We start from the raw sequence: 27,530 nt of genomic DNA, 5'->3' as shown, positions 1-27,530 counted from the left end.
CACTGTGGATAAACATCTTTAAAGCAGAGACACTTTATCAGCAAGTGAACTTAGCTACTGGTGTTCTACGTGTTTACCTTCTCAACTTGCTGAGTGGGTAATGTGACAAAGGCCAGCGGTTAAGGAAAGCAGACTCACAGGTTGTAAAGAGTTCCCTCAATTACTTCAGTTCCTCATTTGATAAAGTTCGGTAATAGAAACATAATAGACAGAACAATAAATCTCGCAAAAGTGAGCATCAGAAAATAGTCCATCATGAGTGTCATGCAAAGTATTTACTCATCAAATGTTGTGCTACTCAGCTAGGGCAGCGAATAAAGACTTGAAGCTGCTATAATCAGTAGTTTTACATTAGCAATGGATGAAAGTACTACATTAATGTGAGAGGGAGCATCATGACCCGCAGTTTCACTCAGCTCTATGACACATTTTAGCATCTCTAGTTTCACAGTCCACAACCTTTCTGTTTTGGTTCACATACAAGACACATAAATACATAAGTTCTACACACAGTCCAACTGGAACACAACCGTGACAGTATGAGGACAAATACATACCAATACAAGGTGCATGGAAAGTAACCAACATAGGGTAGGAAAAGTACATATTAGCCTACAAAAACAAATTTCATAGAAATACATACAATAGTGGCTAGTTGCTGATATATTTCAGTCTGGACCAAAGACTGAAATATCTAAGCAAATAACTAATTTCATCCATGAGAAATCCACCTTTCAAAAAAAACTGTAATCATCATTTGCAGCTTGACTGTCTTTAGAAACATTTCTCATATGTTGTCATAGCCAGGAGTGTTATCCATGTTAGTGCTGATGACCACACTCGACCTGCCACTCCATCACAAGGCCAGAGGCCAGAGGCCACACTAACGCTAGGATGAGTGCATGGATGTGCGTGTGTGTGTGTGTGTGTGTGTGTGTGTGTGTGTGTGTGTGTGTGAGAAAGTTTGTGTGTGTGCGTGTGTGTGTGTGTGTGTGTGTGTGTGTGTGTGTGTGTGTGTGCGTGTGTGCGTGTGTGTGTGTGTGTGTGTGTGTGTGTGTGTGTGTTGGGGGGGGACAATGGTACACAAAAGGCCTGGCTCTTTCCCATTACTGCCACATCCACTCTCCATCCACAACTTCCTGGTTATCTGGTGTTACGAGCCGACTGAATTCCAGTGTTTTTTTCTTTTTCACAAGTCCAACTGCAACAAACAAAGAGAGAAGCAGCCGAGGACAAACACACAGAGGGAAAAAAAACATGCAGTGCCAAAGCCCACATTCTTCCTACAGAGCTGAGTTATTATCAGTGATGGCTAGTAACAGGAGGAGATAGTCTATCAACGTTTTTTGAAAAAACTTAAAAATACAAAAATCGACTTTCGTTTCTTGAATGACATTTAGTATGTATTACTACATTTAGTATGTATTACTATTCGTATAATTAAATGTAATTTGTTACTTCCACCAATGCCTTCAAGTCAAGTCAATCCAATTATATTTTTATGTAGGCTATATAACCCAATAGGCTATAACAAATCACAAATTTGCCTTAAGGGGCTTTAACATAGGTACAGCATTTGACACCCTCTGTCCTTTGACGTTTGATAAGGAATAACTCCCCAAAAAACCCTTAAACAGGAAACGAATTGACAAAAACCTCAGGAAGAGCAACTGAGGAGGGATCGCTCCTCCAGATGTTGTGTGTACAGAATAGACCAAAATAGAAAAATTACAATATGTAAAATCTGGATAGATTGTAAACATATATTAAGAATATGGATGTAGGAGGACGTCAAGCAACTTCCAGGTGCTGCCAAAAAGATAAGACCTGAGCCACACAACCTTTTCTCCACCATTGTACTCACTTAAATAATCTCAGTACTTTTTCCAATGTTGCCAAACTCTCATCTGTTTCTGTACTTAAGGCAGAACACATTGTGTAGTCAGTAAATGCAGGCATGAGCTGTAATCTCTTCTTCATAAGAAACAAAGCCACCTTAACCTAATCAGTGGACAGGGGTGTGTGGTATAACTGCATGTTTATTCCCATTTTTGTTTGATCTGTGTGTTTTTATGTGCCTGATGTGGTCACGGCTGGCTGCAGTCATCCATTCAGCCCGCTGCTCGAGAGTCTAAGGCCTGTAACGTGTGCTTGCTGTCTGTTGGCTGCAGATGCTATCATGTGTGATTAGTACAGTATTTGTTGGCACATGCTCTCTCTCTCTCTGTCTGATAGCAGTTACACTCGTCACAGCTGTAAGCTGCCCCGAGGAAAAAAAACCTGCACCTGCCTCTGTTTCTGTCTAATGTAAACAGTTTTTTTAAAGTCAGTCCCTGTGTGTAAGCAGGAGGGAAACGTGAGATGTAAATGGAGTAATTTGCACAGATGAGATCAAGTTGTCAGGGCGCGTTGAGGCCATCATACCTGAGGAGAAAAATGACACGGCCCTTAGACATGCAAGCTCAGTAGGGTTGAGGGGATGGGATGGGACCCAGAGGATAACTGATGGAAATGTGTGTGAAATGAGGCAGGAGATTGGTGTGGATTACACCCAGCATGTTGGTGCAAAACATCACCTCTGGGGAGGATTCAGCCTCTGTAATGCACTGTTTCAATCTCAAACTGATAAACTGTCGGTACATGTTTGTCCAGTCCAGCCATTTAAATGAGAATGAGATCCACAGTAGTTGAGCATTTGATATCATGGATAGGTTTGTGATAACAGAAGCAATTCATTTTCACAATATTCCAGTGATGTTTGGCATCTGGCATCATTCTCATAAACATGATATTCTCAAAACAATTATGCAAAAACGAAGCTGAAGATTCAAGTTTCATATTTACATTTTGATTTAGTTGAATTATGGTCGTCGTTTGTGGTACAAAAACGATAAAGGACGCAGCAACACATACACAGTGTCAAGTTACGACACAAAATCGACAAGACATGGAAAAATCACAACAGTGCTATGATCAAAATGCAAACATCTGCATACTAACATGCTGGTTAACCATGTCGAGCAAAGTGGTCAACTGGCCACACATAGCCACAACTAGTTTGACTAAAAAATTAGGGGGAAAAATCAGGCCTCTTGATGCTTGAAGTTGTCATTAAACATGAAAACATCTTTCATTTAGTATTTACCAAACTTTTTTCATAGAACTTCAAAAGAACCCCTCATCTATTTTTCCAGCATCAAATATTAACTCCATTGCTCACAACAAGAGAATGCCACGGGAGCATCTTCAGAAAAATCATTTAGGCTTTTTTATCTCAAGATTTACACTTGCTATGTAGAGTGATTTTCTGCCATGAAAATCTGCCAAAAAGAGAGCTCTGATTTTGAGAATCCTGCCTCTGGTTAAAAGACAATGAACTATTGTGGGCTTTGATCTGCGTTCATAACGGCGGCTCCTTTGACCAGAGCTAATGATGTCTGCGGTGCGTTAGAATAATGCAGAGGGGGATTTGTAGCCATGCGGGTACCTTTAATGAGTTTTATTTGTTTTGCTTTATCCACCTCCACCTCCTACTCACCTCAGTACACAGCAGAGGGAGGGGTAGGGTGGGTTAAAGAATCAGCCTTCTCCACACCTTCATGGGGCTAATTATCCAACCCTCACAAGGATCATCTCACAGCTAAAGGCAAAGAGATTTCTCCTCCTAGCTCGACACATAATTCTATATTACCCTCCTTTGTTAGTCTAAATTGGAGTGTGTCTGGATGGGGCTAACTTCAATTGGAATTTTGATACTAACTATATGCATCCACAGGACCGAACTAGCATGTTGCTTTACTAAAAGGTAGATGCTCAAGAAATGAAGAGATTATACGTAATCTCTTCATTTTGCAAAGACCAGAGAAATGGGTTCATGACTAGATTAATCCCTCAACTATGATGGATGTACCGTGTGTTCTAAGAATACTGTCAGACTGTATGGTTATATTAACTTGAATATACTTTGTTTTTAAACTTCGGTAAAACTTTCACAACTTTTGTGTAAATGCAGCACTTAAATGTTTCCAGGGCTCAGCATTACACTTTAATCCATTTGTCCCACTTTATTTTTTAGTAATTTTCACACTCTCTGAAGTCTATAATCACTGACACAGACATTGCCTGGAAAGTGTGCCCTCTGACAGTATCGGTCACAGCACTTTCTCCACACAATACGCTTCTATCTCTCTCTGTCGGACGGCAGGTCCCAGTCCATCTCCTACTTATTAAGCATATGTCTCATTTTCCATTTCAGACAAGAGATAACATAGAAGTGCATACAAAAGCACTATTTTCAGGCCCTTCTACTCATCTCGTCTGAAAGTCTAATGAGAGCGGATCAAATATAACTGACACCGAGGGGAGACAAAAGGAGACGTAGCTCTGGGTGAAAGATGAGGCGAGGAAGAACAATGGACCTTAATGTGCCGTCACTGCGGCGGTATGGAGCAGGACCAGTGAATGCAGATGATTCTGTAATGAGGGATTAAGTGGTGGATTATGCGTCTTTATTAAGATGTTTCTGATCCTCATTAGGCTGAATCTCGTATCAGGGCATCGATTCCCTACTCGCTCCCTGGATTGGCTGTTCTTTGGAGGAAGAAGAGAGAGGAAAGAGAAAGAAAGGAAGAGTCAGAAAGAAAAGAAAAAAGATAGAGAGACGTGCTTTTATAATCCTCTTTTGAGGCATGTGACAAAAAGCTATATGTATGTACCTATCTTGTAGGAGATAGGCAGTAATTTATACATATATATTTCATATGTAGATATATTTTAATTAAAGTTTAATTAAGATATATCTTGATGTTGAAATCACAAAAAAATAGCTGGGGCTGATGGGAATGTCATAGCTTTGCAGGTATATAATCCAAAGTATTGGACAAATTAAAATTTTGACCTGATAATAGTGCCAGATGGAAAGTCACAAGATCACCACATTTATAACAATTTATTCTGAGGGAAACATGAATATGTGTACCACATTTATAGATAATCCATCTAATAGTTCAAAGTTTTGTGCCAAGCAAGCCATCCGGTAAAGGCTGAGATATTTCACTGATTAAGAAACGTGAAAATTCAGAGGATCAAAGTTATTTCAATTCTTTCTGCAGGAAACATGAATGTCTGTACCAAATGCAATAGCAATCTGTCATATGAACCATGAATGTCTGTACAAAGTTTGACAGCAAATCCATCCAATAGTTGTTGAAATGTTTCAGTTTGGATTAAAGTGGTGGACCGATATTGCCATCGCCACTAGCATGGCTACTTTAAATGTTCATTTGAAACCCAGTTCTTTTTCATTTGCATGTGTGTAATATTTGCATGTGTGTAATATGTGATATATATGTGACGAGATTCTGGTTGTGTGTTTACCTGTGTGACTGCTCTATTATTGTCTTCCTATTAGGACTGAAGGAAACATGCAGTCAAGCAGAAACAAACCCAGACGCTCCAAAGACAATACTTACATCTCATAAAAACTCTAAACAAGCCTGAAGTCAAATTGGAGTTGTGTTAATATAATAAGAGAAAACGCAGTTATTCTAGTGTTTATGTGACAATGTCCAAGTTTACTATGTAAACTCTAGACACAACGGTTTGAATTCCACTCAGAATTAGACTAAACTTCCTCCAGCTCAGTACAACAATTTCAGCTGACACAAGCCTTATTTTATAACCAGGAGGCAGGAGTATGCAACACTACTTCTCATCTGCAAATGAAAAGGCTTCACAGATGGTGAACAGCCTCATTGCACAGAACACATGGAAATCTACCTTCACAGTCATTCTTTCTACTACATCTCACCTAAAAAGAAGAAGAAGATATGGATCTTATTCTATGTACAGTTAGAACACCACCACCTGCCACAGCTTGTGAGTGCAAGGCGGGATGGACCCAAACGCAAACAGTTGAGGTGGACAGGGACAGTTCAGTGATATATTGTCAAAATGAAGGAAGGCAAACAGACATATAGGCAGATAACAGATAGGCAGGCAAAGTGGCTGGGGCACTTACTGAAGAACATATAAGCACATGGCAACTTTGCAACATAGCAATTTAGGATTGTGTGCAAAAGGGCCGGTGGGGGATGTCAGGGTGAGGGCATCTAGTGGATGGTCCGAGGACAGCAGGTCTGGGGAGTGAGAGGAGAGTACATGGCCTGGGGGAAGTGAGCGAGGAGCTGGGGACAGGGACAGAGAGCTAGGCCAGGCAAAACAACAAACCAACTAGAACATCCTCACCATGACAACATCTGATGACCTTACAACTCTGACTGAACTTAAGTCAGTAATATACAAGGCTGTCAAACCATTAAGTGTTTTAAAGACTATAAAAATCATTTTTAAGTTGATTCTGTATTGCACTGGGAGGCACTGTCACAAGCCGGTTAGCTTAGCTTAGCACAAAGAATAGAAACAGGGGGAAACAGCTAGCCTGGCTTTCTCCAAAGGTAACAAAATTCACCTAGAAGCACTTCTAAAGCTCACTAATTAAGATGTTATATACGTACAAAAGTGTAAAAATGAAAATTCGGGGGTTAGGTGCCGGACTTTTGCATTGCAAAATAAAAAAAGGTAGGCTATATAACGAACAGAAATAGTTATATACGGTATGATGTGTGTAGGTAACATACATTTCAACAAAAAAATCTAATTAGAAACTTCAATCTAAAATGGTGCAATGTAATGTATTAGATTGCTTTCCACAATCCAGCACGTGTATCTGCCAAGAGATTGGAGACTTGAGATTGGGAAGTTGTCGATTATGAATGTGTGTAGGAAATGAGATAAGAAGAGAATAATTTAATGAAAATGAGAAACCTTCTCATCTTTGTCAACAACCATTCTCTTTGGGGATTCCCTGTGCATTACTGCCAGCAGTAGAGGTCTGGCAGCTCTGATTGGTATACACTGTCTGAAGTATGCATACTCAGAATAAAAAAAGACTTAACACACCAGCAGTTTAGGTTATGACAGTTTTATTCAGTGCTAAGAGAGTCTAATAGCAGGAGTCGGTGATGCGCCTCATGCTCATGAACCTCATGCTGCCACTGCCCATGTGCATGAAGTTCCTGTACTCGCCGGGCCTCACATACATCATCCTGCCTTTGTACTGGGGCTGCTCGTACATCAGCCAGTGGCCATCCATCACGTTGCAGGACATGCAGTTGGACATGCGGTAACGATCCATGATGTTATCACAGTCATCCATCAGCTCATACATCTGACCGCCGAAGTTCTCCCTCTCGTAGATCCTCATCCTGTAGGATCCTCTGTGCTGTGGTGCAGAAGATGAGTGGGTTTAACACAGAACATTTCATCTTTTCAACATGAGTTCTATAAGGCTTGATATAAAAAAAATTGTATTTTCTATAGATGTCATCTACAGTAAATCTAGCCAGGTGTAAGATCTTACCATGGGGATCATGCGGCAGGACCTGATGGTGTCGCTCATGCCCAGCATGCTCATGTAGTCGCTGTACTCGCCCCTCCTCATGAAGTACTGGTTTCCCATGTAGTTGGGGCGGTCGTACACCATGAAGCAGCCTCTCTCCACCCTGCAGGAGTGGCACCTGCTCATGTAGGAGGACATGTCGGGGCAGTCGCTCATGCACTCATAGGAACGACCCTGGAAGTTCCTCTCCTCGTAGAAGATGATCTGAGAGAGAGAGAGAGAAGGAAAGGCTTTGTTGAGCACATGTGAGGCACATTAGAGGCACAAGTGCCATCAAGTTTAAAGCTGCACATGTTTATGTTTTAGAAAAACGGGAAAAACTTTCAATGTGAATCCAGCTTTCTTTGGATGTAGTGCTGGAGTGGATAAAGCTTGGATTTTACTACTAAGTTTACTTTAAATTGCAGCTTTAAGCCGACAATAACTGATTTTATTGCCAGTTGGGGGTAGCAGAAACAAGCACAACACAGATGCCTATTTACACATGCAGAAGATATGGAGCAACATTAGCATTTATTTGGAGCTGTGTTTCTGTCCACACGATGTCCAATATTAACTATAATTGTAGCTCTGTTTATGGTCTTCACCAACTTGTGAGGGAAATATTTGGCTCTTAACCTGCTAAATCCTCTTTTAGTGCTGCATGGGCAGGCAGGGTTGTTCGAGCTCTTTCAATGAAAACAGCTGCCTGCTGTGGCCAAAAATAACACCATAAGAGGTGTGAGAGTGAACCAAAACAGTAAATCTGCAGGCCCGAAAAGAAAAACAATGAGCTCAAAGAACGTTCTTCTAGCTGAGGGGAACTGCAGAGTTTGGTGATAATTCTCCGTGTTTTTTTTTTTTTTTTTTTTTTTACCATATTACACATACAGTCATTTGAGTCATTATTATTAAAACACATTGATTATATGAGCTTTAAAGTATCTCTGGCAAAAACAGCACACATCGCAATGTGTTTAAGCCACAATGGGCAATATGCAGGTGATACTATTTAGTTTTTAGTGATATTATGAAAATGAAAACTATCAGAGAGCTTACCTTGCTCATCATGTTCATTCCAGTGGAAGTCATTTTGCTGGTCAGTGGGCTGCTGCTGCTGGTACTGCTGCTGCTCTTGCACTGAACTGTACCCTACCTGGTTTAACCCTTTGCTTTTATACCTGACCCACAGACTGGTCCTTTTGTCTAAACCCCCTGAGCCAGCAACAGTGCCATAGAAATGTACAGTATATGGAGGGATTGTCCACATATCCATGGACCAGCGGGCTCAGAAATCCTTTCAGTGGCTGTTTCTCGTACAGTGCAGGGGGGCACAGAAAGGGTGAACAATTTAGGGTTAACAATCAGAGGTCACACCTTGATGTTGTTTATTCATTGTGACATACGCTGTTTTCACAGCAACAGCATTTTTCTGTTGTTTTTTTGGTGCTGACATTTATTTAATTTTAGTGCATGTTTTTGTATGTTTACTTTTGTAAGTTTCATGATAACACCCGGTGATAGACATACATGTAAAAGCATAGTAATAATTATTTTCTCAAAGTTAATCATGGCAAAAATAGTATTATGTAACAAACAGTGACACCTTTGTATGAAAAATGAGTTTTTTAGTGCACACAAAAAAAGTTGTGTAAGAGACTAAGAGGTTGATTCATGTATTACAACCAGTGATGTGTGGGTAAATAAAACCGAGGTCAATAATGAGGTCACAATTAAATAGCCTAAATGAAAACATTAGTTTAAATAAAAGGAAAATGGAAATAAAATGATAAAAAGGTTTCCTTTAAAAAAATAAAAGATGTCTATATGCTGCTTGCATCCCTTAAAATTACTTAGAAAAAACTAGAGAAAAAATAAAGATTTTTTTTTGCTAAAAAGACTTTTGTCACTTTATGTTACTTTCCCAATATGCATTTTGCAAGACTAAAATGTATGAATTATGAAATATATTAATTCATATAATGATTTAAGTGTGAGGATGATGTTTAGTGTTTTTTTTAGATAATCAAAAATCTAAAATGATGCCATGCTGGTATATGCATTTCAGTATCACATTTATGCTCTGACATGGCACTGCATGATTTTAATGCAAAAAAAACAAAACAATGTATGACATCATACTGTATTTTAATCAGAGAGGCAAAGAACCAACACAGTCTCAACAGGTAATCCATATACTTTCACTACTTAGCACAAAGGGGGCGCTGTGACCCTTGCTCTATGCTGCTCTGCTCTCTGTCCTGAATCTCTTGTCTTGGTAACAAATTCTGTTGTCAAGCGTTGCTAAGGAAGTAATTAAGCTACTCTTTAATTAGCCACTCAAAACATCAGTAAACCACAGGTAACTTTACTTCAACATGATAACAGTGAAATAACCAGCTCCATAAGACGGAAACTACCAACATTACCTTATTATTTATACGATCTTATAAACGTGTGCTTGTAACGTTAGCTGAGCTAGCCTGGATATCGGTAGCTACTGTTATGATATGACAGCTATGTTATAGCTAGCTTGTAACTACTATGCTAGCTAGATGGTTAACGTTAGCTAAAGTTAGCAGTGTTGGTTATATTCAAGCGTGACTTGTTGGCTGGATGATAACGTTAGCTAGTTAGCAGAAATTACAGAGCTTCAGTTAAGCGATGAAATTGGGAAAAACAATTTCGACTCAGCCTTGGATTCTAGCTAGCTACTTAGGCCGCTAAGGCTAACATTAGCATAATTAACTCACGGTGCTAGTATTTCTTGAACTAACTAACGTTAGCTATATGTTTATTGTCTAACTAATGTTGCACGTGTAACGATTGCCATTAGTGTATTTATTGCTAATAAGCAGGAACTAAACGGATTATACAACAAACGTATCTTGTATGGTTAGCATGGCTGAACTAAGTCGTTTTAAGGTCAACATTTGACTGAATCATTTTCTGCCCTATATGTTAATGTGTATGTTAGTTAGCAATGAGAAAGCTCCATCCACCTGACCACAGCTGGTCTCAGGCATGACGAGAGGATGACTGAGAATGGAGAGGACGGCCTCTTCCATCAGTCCTGTGAAGCTCCTGCTAAAGGAGATTCACTTGTCAATGACAGCAGGGCACTCAATACCTCTTTAGTGGATGCTAAATCCTGCAAGGAACACAATGATGCCCTTAAACTCACTGATAGAAATGCAGAGGGAGAGATCAGTCTATACCAGCCTCGGCCACCCGCACTGCCCAGGCTGTCAAAGTCCAGAAAAAGTGTCTCAGTGGAGGAGGCCGTGAGAACCAGGAGGCTAAGAAACAGCCAGGAGAGTCTAAGTGACCAAGTTGGGACTGGCTCCTCCACAGACTCTCTTAAAGAGGACCAAACAGCCCCAGCTTCAGGTGGGTTTGTTCTCAGCGGTGCTGCCACTATCAGGAATGACCAGGACTCCAACGTGAGACAGCTCTCCGCTGTTACAACGAGATCCCCAGTCTTCCGGGACAGAGGGAGAAGTCTCTCCGAGTATGAAAGGAGGCCCACCAGCCAGCAGAGCGACCCCACAGACCACCGGGCGAGGTCCAGCAAGGTGCGTCTGTCTCCGGTGCAACCCACGGGGACACTGCCTGCTCTGGGGAAGAGCTTTGCATCAGCCACTTTAAGGGCAGCTAATAGGATTGATGGGGATTGTTTGGATTATGCCATGATGGCCAGAGAGAAACTCGGGGAGAGACTCCACAGGAACCTGAGCGACAGCCGGCTTCTGGAGAACATGGGGTCGGATAGTGCCTCTGTCAACTCCATGAGATCCACCTACAGTGTGCTTAGCCCCATCAGGCCCCAGGATGTGAGGAACAGGTACAGTAGGCATATCATGACCATGTAGATGAAGTACCTGGAGTTATCCTCCTGCTGGATGTGAAGGCTCTTTTGTAAGGCTTACTCTTACCGGCACGAAAGAGAGAAGGCTATTAGGAGCCGGTTTGTTTCAAGGGTACCGAAAGCCCTTATTTACACATAGGTCAGAGACAACATAAAAGAAGGCAAATTCAAAACTTCATGTGCATCACTTTCAATCAATTGCAACAATAATGCAGTGCTGCAATAGCACATATGGCTTACTTTTTCAGTACCGTGTCAGTCTGAGGTCTGGCCAGGCTTTCACTACTTTATCCTTATAACAAAAGAAAATTGCTCAAAAGAAAGTACTATGCTCAGGCACTGCACAATAATTAGATACAGTATCTTATATCCACTACAAGCCTTTTAGTATTGATTGTGCCCTCTGATTGAAGGTGATTAGCATAGCGCATCTGGAGCTTGGTTCACTATCAGGAGTATGTGTTAAAGCATCAGCGAGAGACTGTTCATTTGTCCTGAAACCAAAGCTCCAGACATTTTTACATTGTGTGTGCAGTGCTCATATTCTTAAGAGAAAAAGGGAAGGTGGCAGAGTGGAGGAGGATTAACACAAGATCAGAGGAGCTGCTTGTTCAGTACAGTTTTTGACAGCAGGACCGGCAAAACATGAGTCTAGTCTATAGTCTCAATACGCAGTCAGTGCCCAGAAGGGAATAGTGTTTTTACTTTTAAGTTATTGACGTAACATCTGAGACAACAGCCTTGCTTTTTCCTACACTGCATCCTACATGGCAAGTTGGCTACCCTTAGAAGCGCTAATTTTCCTTCCAATGTGTATTTTCCAGGAGCTTTCTGGAGGGCAGCGTGCTGGGAAGCGGTGCCCTGCTTGGGGCCGAGGAGCTGGACCGCCACTTCCCTGACAGAAGAGTGGGCATCTACATAGCCACTTGGAACATGCAGGGAGAGAAGGTAAATAAGTAAATCATGACTCTGCAGCGTCTCACAGACCAAGAACCATTTTTAAAGTTGTATTACTACCCACTACCAACTGAGTTGTTACCAAGTTTCTATCATTTTCAGGGGCTTCCAGCCAACTTAGATGATCTCCTCCTTCCAACAGACTCCGCATTTGCACAAGACTTTTATATTATTGGGGTCCAGGAGGGTTGTCCTGACAGGTATGTTGTGTTTTGTTTACATCATCACTGGAAGAAAAAGGGAGTTATTACGACTATCAGTGCTGTAAAGTCAGTTATACTTCTGTGTATGTGACTCTGCGTGTACATGTGTGTGCAGGAGGGAGTGGGAGACCCGTCTTCAGGAGACTCTGGGACCTTACTACGTCATGCTGTATGCAGCATCACATGGCGTTTTGTATCTCACTGTATTTGTCAGAAGAGACCTCATCTGGTTCTGCTCAGGTAATAAACTCCTCCTATATCGCTCCATGCGTACAGAACGTGTGCGTAGTGCAGGTGGTTGAAAGATATCTGTTTCATGGTTACACATCTAGCCGCCAGTTATGTGATGGTACATTCCCTTGAATAAGCATGTTAGCATTAGATGCTAGTTCATTATATTGGCCAAAAGAGTCTGCAGATAAAAGCATTTTGATGTGGTGACATATTTCTTTGATGTACACTGTAGATGCACATGGTTTTGTGTTTAAATCTAACTGATTACACTGTTAAGCCTCTTGACACTGACCACAACATTTTGTCCTGTTGACACACACAGAGGTGGAGCACGCCACAGTCACAACCAGGATCATCTCTCAGATCAAGACCAAAGGGGCTGTGGGAATCGCCTTTACCTTTTTTGGCACTTCCTTCCTCTTCATCACATCCCATTTTACCTGTGAGTAACAGGTTTCCGCAAAATTAGGGAGGCTGCAGACGGAAGCAGTGATTTATTATAACAAGAGGCTATTGTCAGGATGGCTGTAGATAGGACTGGTTGGAGATTTGTTCTAAAGTTTAGGTGGGATGTGGCAACATAGAAGGAAAATGTGTCTTTTCCTCGCCAAGAGAAGAAACCGTAACATTATCGTTTTTACTTCTACAGCATACTGGCATGTCCATTGAATATTAAACATTGCCTACGCATTCTATGAGAGGCATGTTTTAGTTATTACACTCACCATAACTGCTTTTACGTCTGCTCTTTGTATTACATATTTGCATTTAAACTGCAGCGTTGATGGCTAGGCAGTTTTACCTGTTTCTAATTTCTGTGTCTGTTATTCCAGCTGGAGATGCCAAAGTTTACGAGAGAGTACTAGATTACAACAAAATCGTCGAGGCTCTAGCTCTTCCCAAAGGCCTTCCAGACACCAACCCCTACCGCTCCACACCATGTAAGTTTCCTTGTCTTAAAGATGTGAAAAATCAAAACGGTTATGATGGTAGTGTTCCTGATGTTATATTCCGGCAATGGGATAAATAATAATTTACGCATTGAAGTAATTACGAAAAGACAAATTTCCTTCACTGGATTCTTGGAAATTCACAATTTATGTTATAGCCTTACCCTATTCACACATTTTCTTTTAATAAAACTAGGATTGACTGTAACTGTTAGGTTACAGTCAGACATCTTTGAACAAATTGCTCCCTCTTTTTCTCAGAAAGGTTTTTAGCTGTTGTGATTAGAATATAAAAATGTTTCTGTGTCCATGACCATCTGTTTTGTCCCAGCTTTGGTCTTGTGCTGAACAGAATGTATTGTTATTCATCTACTTATTTCGGATTAAAGCTTTGAAGTTGGTAGGAATAATCGCTAGTTATATCGTTGATAATCACAGGATGTCATTTGTAATTGTAGCCGACGTCACAACAAGATTCGATCAGGTCTTCTGGTTTGGAGATTTTAACTTTCGGCTGAGTAAAGACCGGGTGGATGTGGAGACCATCATAAACCGCACAGTAGGCGGCGATATGGGCCCTCTGTTGGAGCACGACCAGCTCTCTAAGGAAATGAAAGATGGTATGCTTGCATGTTAGTGGCTAAATCTCTTAAAAAACTTTAAACATTTTGGAAGGTTTTTGGAAAGTATGTTGTTGTGTTTGTGTTTTTTCCCCTCCAGGTTCAATCTTTAAAGGCTTCCAAGAGGCACCAATACACTTCCTCCCCACATACAAGTTTGACGTTGGCTGTGATATCTACGACACTACTTCTAAACAGAGAACGCCTTCATACACAGTAAGAAAAAAAAGAAAATCAAGCCGCAAAAAGCCAGACATTTGGTGGAAGGCACTCTTATACACTTTTCAGCTGCTCTAATTAAAGTCTAAACTGGCCAGGGCAGGTTAACTCATCTTATTGTGGCTCTCAGCAGGGTGAAACCTCTCTGTGTGTTCACAGGACAGGATCTTGTTCAGGAGCAGGCAGGCTGAGGACATAAAAGTGGTCAAGTACACAAGCTGCTCCTGCATCAAGAGCTCAGACCATCGGCCGGTCATCAGCATCTTCCAGGTCAAACTCAGGCCAGGCAGAGACAAGTGAGTCCCATTGCTGTTTTAAATACTTTGTCATCATGTTAAGGATGCATTCAGTATATTGACAGTTTGTTTTTGTAAAAAGATTAGTTTATATTTAAAAGTTGAAGTTGCATTTTCGTCATCTTCATCTTCTAATCTTTCTAGATTCTTAAATGTCTACATATTTAAATACTGAATTTGTCTTTTCTTTATTTTGACCTCATACGTCTGGTGCTACATACTACTAGTCTCATACTAAATGTGTTTGATTGTGTTGTTTAGTATTCCCCTCGGTGCGGGACAGTTTGACAGAAGCTTGTACTTGGAGGGAATTAGGAGGAGGATCACCAGAGAGCTGAAGAGGAGGGAGGCCATGAAGAACCATAGTAGCAGCGCCATCTGCACCATCTCCTAAACCCTTAAAACAAACTCTCCAGACCAGACTCAACTGGACTGAACTGTGCCAGAAAGTGGAATGTAAAACCAGAAAAGGACAAAAAGGAAACCAGAGTTGTCTTAATTACACAGAGCCCAGTGCTGGTCGGTAACTGAGCAGAGTGCGCCCTCTGTCGGTCATTGTTGGGAACTGTCTGTGTGGGGTAAGCGGCTGGCAGGACTTAAGGGCAGGGACCTTGAGGTCAGACACACAGAGAGAGGTTTGCAGCCACAGCAGCAGTCTGGCCTTTATTTATTCAGCCCCCTTCATGTTATTCAACATGAAGTGGAAAGGGGGGCTGCCATCACGGTTTACTCTTCAGTCACATGCTCCTGTGTGAACTGACTAACCTTAAAGGCTCTGTGTAACTGCATTCATTTTTAAAAATATAAAGTTGTAGGTGTTTTAAATGCATCATGAACCGCAATGTTATTTTTTTTCTGAATGCTAAATCAGTGTTAATGCCTTGTACATTTGTCATCAAATAGCTTAAAGTGCTCATATTATGCTTTTTGGCATTTTCCCTTTCCTTTGAGTTGTATATCTTTTTTGTGCACATTATAGGTGTGTATGTGCAACTCCCAACAAAGATGGAACAGAAGTGAGATACCTCACTCTGTAGCTAAAACAGACAGCGCAACACACAGGGTGAAAAGAGGAGCTGCAGCAATGTGCACTACAACAAAACTTGAAAATTAAACCATGTAAACCTATTCTGATATAATAAAATGAGCATAATATGAGCACTTTAACAAACAATTTTGGTGGCACATTGAGGTGCACTTTTTAATTTGACTTGTGTTCTAAGTTTAATGTATTGTAGGAGAGATATGATACGACTGAGGAAGGGAGGTCGAATTTATCATTTTAGACATCGATGAACGCTACAGTCAGGACGTTGTTACTACTTGTTACATGCTACTGTTAAATTTCAGGGAGATCAAATATATTTGACAGCTTATTTAACTTTTTTCACTTCCTATAAAATAGATTATTTACACTGTTAACACCTATCACTACTTTTTCTCTTATGAGGCCAAGTAATACTATAACAGACTGTAACTCAATGCCTTACCTCTCATCTCACTGCTGTGTAACCTCATATATACTATAAACTGTATACCACATTAATGAACTTGCATTCCCAGCATGAAGAGCAGTACACTACAAAAGAAAAGTGCCTGTGGGTCTTGTTTTGATTTCCTCAAGACCTCTTAACTTTATCTGCATATTTTTATGTCACCTATGATGTAACATCTCGTAATAAATGTTTAAAAAAACTTTGTTGGCTGAATTTTGCTTTGGAGCTTCAGTTTTTGTACAGATCAAACAAATAAGAAATGGCAGAGGTGAGCTTTGGAGATGCTCCTGGGCGGGTTTTGTTACAGTGCCAGGCGAGCCGTTTCCAGTCTTTACGCTAAACTAACTGGCGACTGGCTGTAGCTTCATATTTTAGAGTTAGATGATATTCTCATCTAACTCTCTGCCAGAAAGCAAATAAGTATATTTTCTAAAATCAAACTATTCCTTTAATTTATCCTGTAAATCATATTTTTTTATTTTCAAGGGCATCAACACTCACAAAAATACAAAAAGAATAACAGATTTCAATCTCTTTACAGTATATCTGACACCATGATGCCAGAAACCATGATTTCAATCTTCTTGAGGACAAATTTGCTACAGTTGTAAGGTTTGTCACATTTATCCAAAAACTTCCAAGGATGCCTTTATTAATCTGTTAACCCCTCGGGTTGTGTAGAGTCTTCTGTGCATGTGAAGCGAGACTATGAAGTGCTGTGTTGTGTAAATTGTAAGATTTGAAACGGTTTTCTGATCCATCCACTATGAAAAGAGAAGGATCGATGTGGAGCTCTGTGAATTTTAGAGAGCTGAGGGTTTGCAAGCAGAGAAAAATAATAGCTCAATAAAAAGTAATAGTTTAGACACTGCTGGGGACGTTAGTCGCCCCTTCTCTTGCCTCTATGCTGCTTTACTTTCACAGTGTAATATTCATTCATTCATTCATAGACTTAAATGTAACAGGTTGGTATTTAGGTTTTCAAATTAGAAACTAACACTCTAATTTTGGCTTTGGAGTGAATTGTCCCTTTAAAACCAAACTCCTGCAAACCACCCTGGTAAATAATGAAATATGGCTTTCCTGCCCACAAACAACAAATACAGATGCTCCAACTGTATGTAGACTACGGTTACTGTAGAGTAAAATGCAACTTTTCTTTAAAATCCCCACTCTCAGAGGTTCAGTCGAGAGCCCGGGTATTAGTCCCCTCCCACAGTGAGGTGTGTTGAGTTCTGTGGTGGGAGGGAACACTAGTGTAATCCAGTCCAGTTTATTTACAGCGATGTTTGCCAGTGACGACCCGGCTCGATGGCCACGGGGTTCTATCGGAAGAGGCGATACATGCGGGGCAGACGTCCGTCTTTGCTGGACAGAGCAGCCTGGATGTGTTCGTATGAGGGCAGCTCCGTCAGGTCTCCCAGAGCTGCTACTGCGGGCTTACTGCGCAGCATCTTAGTGGTTACTCTCTTAATATCACTGGCTGTCACGTTGCCTGGAAATTATTAGTTGAAAGGTCAAAATCTGAATAAACAACTAGGGCGAAATAAGCCTTTGCCTAGTTCTTAATTTATGATGTAATTTTTCCTCTTACACAGGTATTTTATGGCTGCTATATTATCTTTAGTACTCACTTATTAGATCACACAGTTCATGTGGCAGCTTTCTCTCTCCTGTGGCGAGAACCTGGCGACCAACATCTTCAAAAATAACCGGCCGCGACTCGAGGTTCATCATCAACATTGACTTGAGCTGAGTCTTGGCCCTCTCCAGCTCCATCTAAATATACAGGGATGAGAAAAATGTTCCAAGAATTGTACACAACCTTTGTTTCTTTAACTATAATCAATATTGCTAAAGGTGCCACAGCTATTACCTCTCCTGCGTTGCTAGCCATCTGAATGAACTCTCTTGTTATTATCTCCACCATTTCTCGCACCTGGAGATGAACGTATGTAATGATAAGAACTCTACACAAACATCAACAAAGACAAACAAAAATTTACACAAGAAAGCCATATGCAAATTTGAAAACATAACTTTGTAACAAAGAGGGATATCTGACACAATTTAAACTTCCCTTTGTAAAGCAGTAATTGGTTAATAAAAAAAGAAAAAGAAAACGCTATTTGGATGCAAAGGTACAATGAGACATTTGAACCGTGCAGTCCTGAACCTGTACCAACCTGTCTGGGGTCTGCACTGGCATGGATACACAGCAGACCGCTGTCCTTATAGCTATGATGGTAGGAGGTGGCATTGTACATCCAATGATGCCTACAATAAAAGGAAAACCATAAGACAATTAGTGAAACTGGCTGGTGTTATTTTTAGTGACTTATGATTATCTGATGATGCTGAATTGAGGTTTGTGAGACGCTCACCTGTTGAGCACGTTCAGATAGAGGCGGGTGAACATGCCTTTTCCAGGTCCTCCTGCAGAAAAGGAGCCTCCTCCACCCATCATCATGTTGAGCACCGCGAATGGGATGAAGTCTTCCTCCTGTGAAGAGAAAAGCTTTTTTTTTTTTTATTATTATTTGGAAGCTTGAAGCTAACATGTATCAGACACCTGCTCTTCAGGATAGCCAGGCACTGCAAACACCCACCAGGAAGGAGCAGCTCTCCAGGCCGATCATGATGTGGGTGAGCTCTGGGATCGGGGTGGGGCCAAGGCTCACATCTGACATATCCTTCTCAATCTAACAGATGAAAAGAAGAAGATGTTACTATTCTTTTTCGCCATTTTACAACTGGAAATAAAACAAAATGACCGAGAAATCACCTTGACGATGCCACCAGTGTACTGTGCTACAGAGTGGTCCACGTTGGCCACTGCACTTGTTCCCCACACCGGCTTCACATCCAGCAGGTATTTCCTGGCACATTCAACTAGCTGCTCGTGCTCGATGCCCACTCCAGCCAGCACCATCCGCTCAGGACAGTAGTAGTTACGCAGGTAGCTGTGAAGCACCACCTTGTCAATCTTGTCCACGTTGTCTACAGGACAAAAGTGAGGCAGTCCAACCGTGTTTCCTCGATATGCGGCCTGGAAGCAAACAATTACCATACGTTACAATATTGTTAAAGTGCTCATATTATGCTCATTTTCAGGTTCATAATTGTATTTAGAGGTTATATCAGAATAGGTTTACATGGTTTAATTTTCAAAAAACACCATATATTTGTTGTAGTGCACATTGCTGCAGCTCCTCTTTTCACCCTGTGTGTTGAGCTCTCTGTTTTAGCTACAGAGTGAGGCATCTCACTTCTGGTCCATCTTTGTTGGGAGTCACACATGCGCAGTACCTAGGTAAGGACTACTACCCAATCAGAAGCAGAGTATGAGGGCGTGCCAGGCTAGCAGCTAGGCGAGCATTATAACGTGTGTTACAAAGTGACGCACGTTTATCACGGAAGTAAAGGCTGGACTACAATAGAGCTGTTTGGAGCACTTTGTGAACAGTGTTTTCTGTTGGAGATGGTAAATCCCTTTGGGGTGGATTTTGGGCTTTTTCACTCTGTAAACCTATAATGTGCACAAAAAAGATATATAACAAAACAAAGAAAAGGGAAAAAGCACAATATGAGCACTTTAAAGGAAATATAAAGCTACATTAAGCCGGTACAACACTTACAATTATATTTGTTTTTTACAACCACAGTATCTTTGACATTCAACATTCAAGCTCTTCAAATATTTAATCAGGGTTTTATTTTTTCTTGTCTTTCAGGGGCAAGGTTTGATCTGTTATCCTATCAGAAAGCACAAAATGACTATGATGCATCTTTGGTGATTCGATATTTAAAATAGGTGTGAAATGATGCTGTTATAATGATGGTTATAGTTTTGGTAATTAATTAATAATTTTACTAAATACAAAGATTTTTCCAGTGAAAGCTAAATTAGGTTGCATTTCTTTGTTTCATATTATTATAAATTCAGTTTCAGACAGAAAATGTACTGCAGTTGATATAAAGCCTGGTATATTTTTTTATTATTTTTGACATTGCACATACTAAACGATTAAGCAACTAATCAACAGCATACTTATCGATTACCTGATCAGTTACAGCGGCGCTACATAATAACAGCCCTGATGCTTAAAGGAACACGCCGACTTATTGGGACTTTAGCTTGTTCACCGTATCCCCCAGAGTTAGATAAGTCCATACATACCCTTCTCATCTCCGTGCGTGTCGTAACTCTGTCTGACGCACCCACCACTAGCCTCGCTTAGTACAGATCCTGGAGGTAACCGGCTCCATCTAGCCTACTGCTCCCAATAAGTGACAAAACAACAACATGTTCCTATTTACATGTTACATGTGATTTGTATAGTCACAGCGTGTACAAATAACAAGGTCACATGAGACACAGCCATCTTCTAACCGTATACATACTGGGAACTATATTCTCAGAAGGTGAAGCACTACTACTTCTGCTACTTGGGCGGAGTGATTTGCTCGCAGCACCTGAGAAGCCCCATGGTGAGGAGCAGAGAGTTCACCTGGAGTTCGCTCAGAGTTGGAGTAATATCACCCCGCCCAAGTAGCAGTGCTTCGCCTTCTGAGAATATAGTTCCCAGTATGTATACGGTTAGAATATGGCGGTGTCTCATGGGACCTTGTTATTTGTACAAGCTGTAACTATACAAATCACAACATGTAAATAGGAACATGTTGGCATTATTTTGTCACTTATTGGGAGCAGTAGGCTAGATGGAGCCGGTTACCTCTAGCATCTGTGCTAAGCTAGGCTAGCGGTGGGGGCATCAGACAGAGTTACGACACGCACAGAGATGAGAAGGGTGTGTATCGACTTGTCTAACTCTGGGGGATACGGTGAATAAGCTAAAGTCCCAATAAGTTGGTGTGTTCCTTTAAAAGGTCATGGATCAATTTGTTTACTTTCACAGAGTGCTGGGGTTGGAGGATCTAAACAAATGATGTGACTCACAGCATGGACCATCTCAGTGAGTAAAGGTTCAGGGTCTGGCCTCATGTTTAGATCTTCTAACTCAAAGCGTACCGCCATTCTGGTCATCTCAATTTCGTCATCTGCATGTAAACAAACAGATCATCTCAGACAGGCAGTGGAGACAGACAGACATTTGGCAAAGTGCCCATGGATTTGTCATTTCAAATAAGAATGGCCTTACCCAGCAGGCGAGGCTGTAGAACAGCATCAGAGAGAAGACTGACCACTGTGTCCAGACCCTTAACTTCAGCAGACACTGCATACATGGTGGTATCCCTGCACAGCAAAATGAACAATATATTACACAAACAACAGCTTTTTACACATACTCTCCAACAGAAGAAAGGCCTAGTTCACACATGGAAGGTAGTAATACACAAACATTACATTTGTGTAACATTGAGACAGGCATTGTGCTAAGAGCCTACATACCTTGATGTTTGGCAGTCACATATCCCTCCGTGTTTTTCCAACGTGAGGAGAATTTCATCTTTGCTCCCGTACTGAGCTGTGGACTAAAGATAAAAAAAACAATGACAACATTACTTTACACACCTCAACTTCCTTGACCTTTAATTTTGTGGTCTTTAACTTTGTTTTACTTACAGAAAAGGCGAGTTTCTCTATGAAGTGAGCTATTCCACTCGGATACTTTGCTTCATGTCTGGATCCAGAATTTACTAAAACTAAAAATAAGAAAGAAAACAAACACATTTTATCCACTTCAACAAGATCCTGAAGACAAGTGGATATTATAATTTGCATATCACTGCTGCAACTTACTTCCAACTGTGCAGAATTGACCAAACTTGTTTTGGGAGGCGACTTTGAGGCCATTTTCTAGAGTAGTGATCTTGGTCTCATATTTTTCCTGACCATGTACAGATGCAAACACTGGCTTGGGGATCCCAGGCAGCGGTGCAGAGAGGGAGATATTTGGGTATCGGCCGCCACTGCTGTACTTTCTGTAAGCTGCGATCCCAAACCTTTGAGAACAACAAGGCAACAACAAGGTTTCTTTAACCTATTCTCAGCAACATTATGTTCCTCCACTCATTTGATTATTTTTTTCCTTAAACGTGTTGCCCATCTCTACTTTCTACATTGTTATGCATTGTTAAGTGGCGCAACAAATGTTGGTGTCAAAGAATTAAACAGTGCAGCAGTTACACTCAGTTGCCAGTAGTTTAATTAATATTGCAAAATCAGTGTAACACATAATATAGCATAAAATGTTCCAATTATGATAAAGTATGGGACATGAGATAAAGTTTACGTGGTAAGTGAAAGGTAGTAAGTAACATAGTATAACATAATATATAACACAGCAATAGAATAGAATCAGACTCCAAAATACTCCGGCTAACACTAAAGCCATTTAATCTGAATTTAACACGTAATTAAAGCTGAATTGGCACTTCTCAAACTTTGATCCAAATAAGTAACCTAATATTGAAACTATCAACAAACATTCAGCTCAGCGTGTTAATCAAAGTCTAACAAAATGAAAAGACCAAGAAAATCACCAAAAATATAACTTACTTATCTGCCAACCTCTAAAGTATTGGTGGTTAATATTTTTATTTTTTTTAATCTTTATTGCAATTCAAGTACAATGTCAAATTCCAAAAAATCATATATACCAGGAGTTAGGAGGTATATAAAATATGAAAGAGTAAGAAAACTAAAAATATAACGAGAAATACAATAAATAATTTAGCAGTTCATGCAATTAAGAAATTTACAAATATCAAGAGTCTTTAAGGCTTCAGGGTTTGTAGAGTGCTGAATAGTTTGTACGTATTGTAGCAATTCATTCATAAAGATTTTAAATAGAGGTTTTCTGTTATCAGAATTTACTTTTGTGAATGTGAAATTTTGCCAAGATATCAAAAAGATTGATGATGTAATACTGTTTTTGTTCTAGAATGCAGACATCATAAAAACCAAACAGCACGTCTTTGTACAGCAGAGAAAAGTTGACAGAAAATTACAGCAGATATATTGGGCTAAGTCTTTCCAAAAAGTGACAGTATAAGGACAGCTCCAAAATAAGTGTATGGTTATTTCACGATCTACTCCACAGAAAGAGCAGTCAATGTCAATGCCATTTTTTAGTCTTTGCAAGTAATGTTTTGCTGGATAGCACCGATGAAGAAGTTTAAAACAGACATCTCGAGGTTTGTTTGTGATTAAATATCTTGAAGGTAAGGTCCAAACTTTTTTTCCACCAGATATTTGAAACAAATCTTCCCCAGTAATGGGTAACACATTAGCCATCCTGACAGTGACATATAAAGACTAACGTTACAGCCTGACAGTTTGACAGCTAACAGTTAGCATCGTGCTAACCGTGTAAGCTAATCTTGGGCCATGAGGACGTAGAAAAGTTATGACGCTGCAACAATATTATTTCCATGTATTTATGACTCGAGTCTGGCGACCATTTAAGAGCATTTATTTTAAACGTGCATTACCTTTGAACACGACTCCAGCTTCTATACCTCGACATGTGAGTCGCCATCTTGGATCCTCTCTGTGACCAGAAGTAACCCGGATGATGATGAAAGTTTTCTGAAGCACTTCCGCCGCAGACACACCCAACAAGCAAACAAACAAAGAAATAACTGCTTTCTTTATTTGGACTAACCTTCGTTTTGCAATGGTGCCATACAACGAAACCTGACATTATATATATATATATATATATATAATGTGTATAATGTGTATAATATAATGTATAAATAACTCATTTGTAAATGTTTTAACGGGTTTAACCTTATTTTAGCCTCTTTTTATACTTATTCTTAGAAATAGAAGACAATAATAATAAATCCATCCATCTTCGTCCGCTTATCCGGTGTCGGGTCGCGGGGGGAGCAGCTCCAGCAGGGGACCCCAAACTTCCCTTTCCCAAGCCACATTAACCAGCTCCGACTGGGGGATCCCGAGGCGTTCCCAGTCCAGGTTGGAGATATAATCCCTCCACCTAGTCCTGGGTCTTCCCCGAGGCCTCCTTCCAGCTGGACGTGCCTGGAACACCTCCCTAGGGAGGCACCCAGGGGGCATCCTTACCAGATGCCCGAACCACCTTAACTGGCTCCTTTCGATGCGAAGGAGCAGCGGCTCTACTCTGAGCTCCTCACGGATGACTGTGTTTGTCACCCTATCTCTAAGGGAGACGCCGGCCACCCTCCTGAGGAAACCCATTTCGGCCACTTGTACCCTGGATCTTCTTCTTTCGGTCATGACCCAGCCTTCATGACCATAGGTGAGGGTAGGAACGAAAACTGACCGGTAGATCGAGAGCTTTGCCTTCTGGCTCAGCTCTCTTTTTGTCACACCGGTGAGATAAATTGAATGTAATACCGCCCCCGCTGCGCCGATTCTCCGACCAATCTCCCGTTCCATTGTCCCCTCACTCGCGAACAAGACCCCAAGGTACTTGAACTCCTTCACTTGGGGTAAGGACTCATTCCCTACCTGGAGTAGGCACTCCATCGGTTTCCTGCTAAGAACCATGGCCTCAGATTTAGAGGTGCTGATCCTCATCCCAGCCGCTTCATACTCGGCTGCGAACCGATCCAGTGAGTGCTGAAGGTCACAGGCCGATGATGCCATCAGGACCACATCATCTGCAAAGAGCAGCGATGAGATCTCCAGCCCACCGAACTGCAACCCCTCCCCACCCCGACTACGCCTTGATATCCTGTCCATAAATATTACAAACATGATTGGTGACAAAGCGCAGCCCTGGCAGAGGCCAACTCTCACCTGAAACGAGTCCGACTTACTGCCGAGAACCCAGACACAGCTCTCGCTTTGGTCGTACAGAGATTGGATGGCCCTGAGAAGAGACCCCCTCACCCCATACTCCCGCAGCACCTCCCACAGTATCTACCGGGGGACCCGGTCATACGCCTTTTCCAGATCCACAAAACACATGTAGACCGGTTGGGCATACTCCCAAGCTCCCTCCAGGATCCTTGCAAGAGTGAAGATCTGGTCCATTGTTCCACGACCAGGACGGAATCCACATTGTTCCTCTTCAACCCGAGGTTCGACTATCGGCCAAACCCTCCTTTCCAGCACCTTGGAGTAGACTTTACCAGGGAGGCTGAGAAGTGTGATACCCTCTGGTCCCCCTTTTTGAACAGGGGAACCACCACCCCTGTCTGCCACTCCTTAGGTACTGTCCCAAACTTCCACGCAATGTTGAAGAGGCGTGTCAACAAAGACAGCCCCTCCACACCCAGAGCTTTCAGCATTTCTGGACAGATCTCATCAATAATAATAATAATAATAATAATAAATATTATTATTATTATCATTATTATGATTATTATTATAACAATAATAGTAAAAAATGTAGAAAAATTAATTAAAAACAAATCCATCCATCCATCCATCTTCATCCGCTTATCCGGGGTCGGGTCGCGGGGGTAGCAGCTCCAGCAGGGGACCCCAAACTTCCCTTTCCCGGGCCACATTAACCAGCTCCGACTGGGGGATCCCGAGGCGTTCCCAGGCCAGGTTAGAGATATAATCCCTCCACCTAGTCCTGGGTCTCCCCCGAGGCCTCCTCCCAGCTGGACGTGCCTGGAACACCTCCCTAGAGAGGCGCCCAGGGGGCATCCTTACCAGATGCCCGAACCACCTCAACTGGCTCCTTTCGACGCAAAGGAGCAGCGGCTCTACTCCGAGCTCCTCACAGATAACTGAGCTTCTCACCCTACCTCTAAGGGAGGCGTCAGCTACCCTCCTGAGGAAACCCATTTCGGCCGCTTGTACCCTGGATCTTGTTCTTTCGGTCATGACCCAGCCTTCATGACCATAGGTGAGGTAGGAACAAAAACTGACCCGGTAGATTGAGAGCTTTGCCTTCTGGCTCAGCTCTCTTTTCGTCTAACGGTGCGATAAATTGAATGTAATACCGCACCTGCTGTGCCGATTCTCCGACCAATCTCCGCTCCATTGTCCCCTCACTCGCTGAACAAGACCCCAAGGTACTTGAACTCCTTCACTTGGGGTAAGGACTCATTCCCTACCTGGAGAAGGCACTCCATCGGTTTCCTGCTGAGAACCATGGCCTCCGATTTAGAGGTGCTGATCCTCATCCCAGCCGCTTCACACTCAGCTGCGAACCGATCCAGTGAGTGCTGAAGGTCACAGGCCGATGAGGACCACATCATCTGCAAAAAAGCAGCGATGAGATCCCCAGCCCACCGAACTGCAACCCCTCTCCACCCGACTACGCCTCGATATCCTGTCCATAAATACTACAAACAGGATTGGTGACAAGCGCAGCCCTGGCGGAGGCCAACTCTCACCTGAAAGCGAGTCCGACTTACTGCCGAGAACCCGGACACAGCTCTCGCTTTGGTCGTACAGAGATTGGATGGCCCTGAGAAGGGACCCCCTCACCCCGTACTCCCGCAGCACCTCCACAGTATCTCCCGGGGCACCCGGTCATACGCCTTCTCCAGATCCACAAAACACATGTAGACTGGTTGGGCATACTCCCAAGCTCCCTCCAGGATCCTTGCGAGAGTAAAGATCTGGTCCGTTGTTCCACGACCAGGACGGAATCCGCATTGTTCCTCTTCAACCTGAGATTCAACTATCGACCGAACCCTCCTTTCCAGCACCTTGGAGTAGACTTTACCGGGAGGCTGAGAAGTGTGATACCCCTGTAATTGGCACACACCCTCTGGTCCCCCTTTTTAAAAAGGGGAACCACCACCCCGGTCTGCCACTCCTTAGGCACCGTCCCAGACTTCCACGCAATGTTGAAGAGGCGTATCAACAATCATTGTCCACTTGGGTTCAATGCCCCCAGCCTCCACAGGGATGCACGAAAAGCTCCGCCGGAGGTGTGAGTTGAAAGTCTGTCGGACAGGGGCCTCCTCCAGACGTTCCCAATTTACCCGCACTACCCGTTTGGGCTTACCAGGTCTGTCCAGAGTCTTCCCCCACCCCCTGACCCAACTCACCACCAGATGGTGATCGGTTGACAGCTCCGCCCCTCTCTTCACCCGAGTGTCCAAAACATATGGCCTCAGATCAGATGAAACGATTATAAAATCGATCATTGACCTTTGGCCTAGGGTGCTCTGGTACCAAGTACACTTATGAGCATCCCTATGTTCGAACATGGTGTTCGTTATAGACAATCCATGACTAGCACAGAAGTCCAACAACAAACAACCACTCTGGTTTAGATCAGGGAGGCCGTTCCTCCCAATCACGCCTCTCCATGTGTCTCCAT

The 27,530-nt window shown here is 42.0% G+C and overlaps 3 protein-coding genes across 6 annotated transcripts; 1 reads left to right on the top strand and 2 right to left on the bottom strand.

Annotated features, from left to right (window-relative positions):
* Positions 1–6,982: 6,982 nt before the first annotated feature.
* On the bottom strand, positions 6,983–7,604 carry LOC144517673 (gamma-crystallin M2-like). Its single transcript, XM_078249802.1, has 2 exons — positions 7,421–7,604; positions 6,983–7,282 (listed from the first exon to the last, which is right to left on the bottom strand). Exons 1-2 carry the CDS (start codon positions 7,595–7,597, stop codon positions 7,004–7,006), a joined length of 456 nt encoding a protein of 151 aa, XP_078105928.1. The 5' UTR covers positions 7,598–7,604; the 3' UTR covers positions 6,983–7,003.
* Positions 7,605–9,704: 2,100 nt separating this feature from the next.
* inpp5e (inositol polyphosphate-5-phosphatase E) lies at positions 9,705–16,481 on the top strand. Of its 3 annotated transcripts, XM_078251296.1 has the most exons (11): positions 9,718–9,800; positions 10,416–11,282; positions 12,131–12,254; positions 12,366–12,463; positions 12,582–12,706; positions 13,023–13,142; positions 13,534–13,641; positions 14,109–14,270; positions 14,371–14,486; positions 14,649–14,785; positions 15,047–16,481. In XM_078251296.1, exons 2-11 carry the CDS (start codon positions 10,474–10,476, stop codon positions 15,177–15,179), a joined length of 1,932 nt encoding a protein of 643 aa, XP_078107422.1. In that variant the 5' UTR covers positions 9,718–9,800; positions 10,416–10,473; the 3' UTR covers positions 15,180–16,481. The 3 variants fall into 3 exon arrangements, with proteins under 3 accessions (XP_078107423.1, XP_078107421.1, XP_078107422.1); XM_078251295.1 differs by having other exon boundaries at positions 9,707–11,282; XM_078251297.1 differs by lacking the exon at positions 15,047–16,481 and having other exon boundaries at positions 9,705–11,282; positions 14,620–14,779.
* Positions 16,482–16,728: 247 nt separating this feature from the next.
* On the bottom strand, positions 16,729–23,813 carry pmpca (peptidase, mitochondrial processing subunit alpha). 2 transcript variants are annotated; one of them, XM_078251293.1, is made up of 13 exons: positions 23,740–23,813; positions 22,046–22,248; positions 21,869–21,948; positions 21,695–21,777; positions 21,444–21,538; positions 21,242–21,342; positions 19,067–19,330; positions 18,891–18,983; positions 18,666–18,799; positions 18,468–18,558; positions 18,158–18,220; positions 17,916–18,060; positions 16,729–17,776 (listed from the first exon to the last, which is right to left on the bottom strand). In XM_078251293.1, exons 1-13 carry the CDS (start codon positions 23,784–23,786, stop codon positions 17,607–17,609), a joined length of 1,569 nt encoding a protein of 522 aa, XP_078107419.1. In that variant the 5' UTR covers positions 23,787–23,813; the 3' UTR covers positions 16,729–17,606. The 2 variants fall into 2 exon arrangements, with proteins under 2 accessions (XP_078107419.1, XP_078107420.1); XM_078251294.1 differs by having other exon boundaries at positions 18,666–18,784.
* Between the last annotated feature and the right edge of the window lie 3,717 nt (positions 23,814–27,530).

This window comes from Sander vitreus, chromosome 5 (assembly GCF_031162955.1).
Source record: "Sander vitreus isolate 19-12246 chromosome 5, sanVit1, whole genome shotgun sequence".
Classification (NCBI taxonomy): domain Eukaryota; kingdom Metazoa; phylum Chordata; class Actinopteri; order Perciformes; family Percidae; genus Sander; species Sander vitreus.
This window is presented reverse-complemented; position numbering and strand designations above follow the sequence as displayed.

Bases quoted from the DNA above. Each gene is read 5' to 3' on its own strand.
- LOC144517673 (XM_078249802.1), bottom strand. From the start codon at position 7,597: ATGTCCTCCTACATGAGCAGGTGCCACTCCTGCAGGGTGGAGAGAGGC. The intron at 7,283-7,420 runs GTAAGATCTTAC...TCTGCACCACAG, and splicing joins CCTGCCGCATGATCCCCATG to CACAGAGGATCCTACAGGAT.
- inpp5e (XM_078251295.1), top strand. From the start codon at position 10,474: ATGACTGAGAATGGAGAGGACGGCCTCTTCCATCAGTCCTGTGAAGCT. The intron at 12,464-12,581 runs GTATGTTGTGTT...ATGTGTGTGCAG, and splicing joins CAGGAGGGTTGTCCTGACAG to GAGGGAGTGGGAGACCCGTC. The intron at 14,271-14,370 runs GTATGCTTGCAT...TTTCCCCTCCAG, and splicing joins CTCTAAGGAAATGAAAGATG to GTTCAATCTTTAAAGGCTTC.
- pmpca (XM_078251293.1), bottom strand. From the start codon at position 23,786: ATGGCGACTCACATGTCGAGGTATAGAAGCTGGAGTCGTGTTCAAAG. The intron at 21,949-22,045 runs GTAAGTTGCAGC...TCTTATTTTTAG, and splicing joins TCAATTCTGCACAGTTGGAA to TTTTAGTAAATTCTGGATCC. The intron at 18,559-18,665 runs GTGAGCGTCTCA...CTTTTATTGTAG, and splicing joins TATCTGAACGTGCTCAACAG to GCATCATTGGATGTACAATG.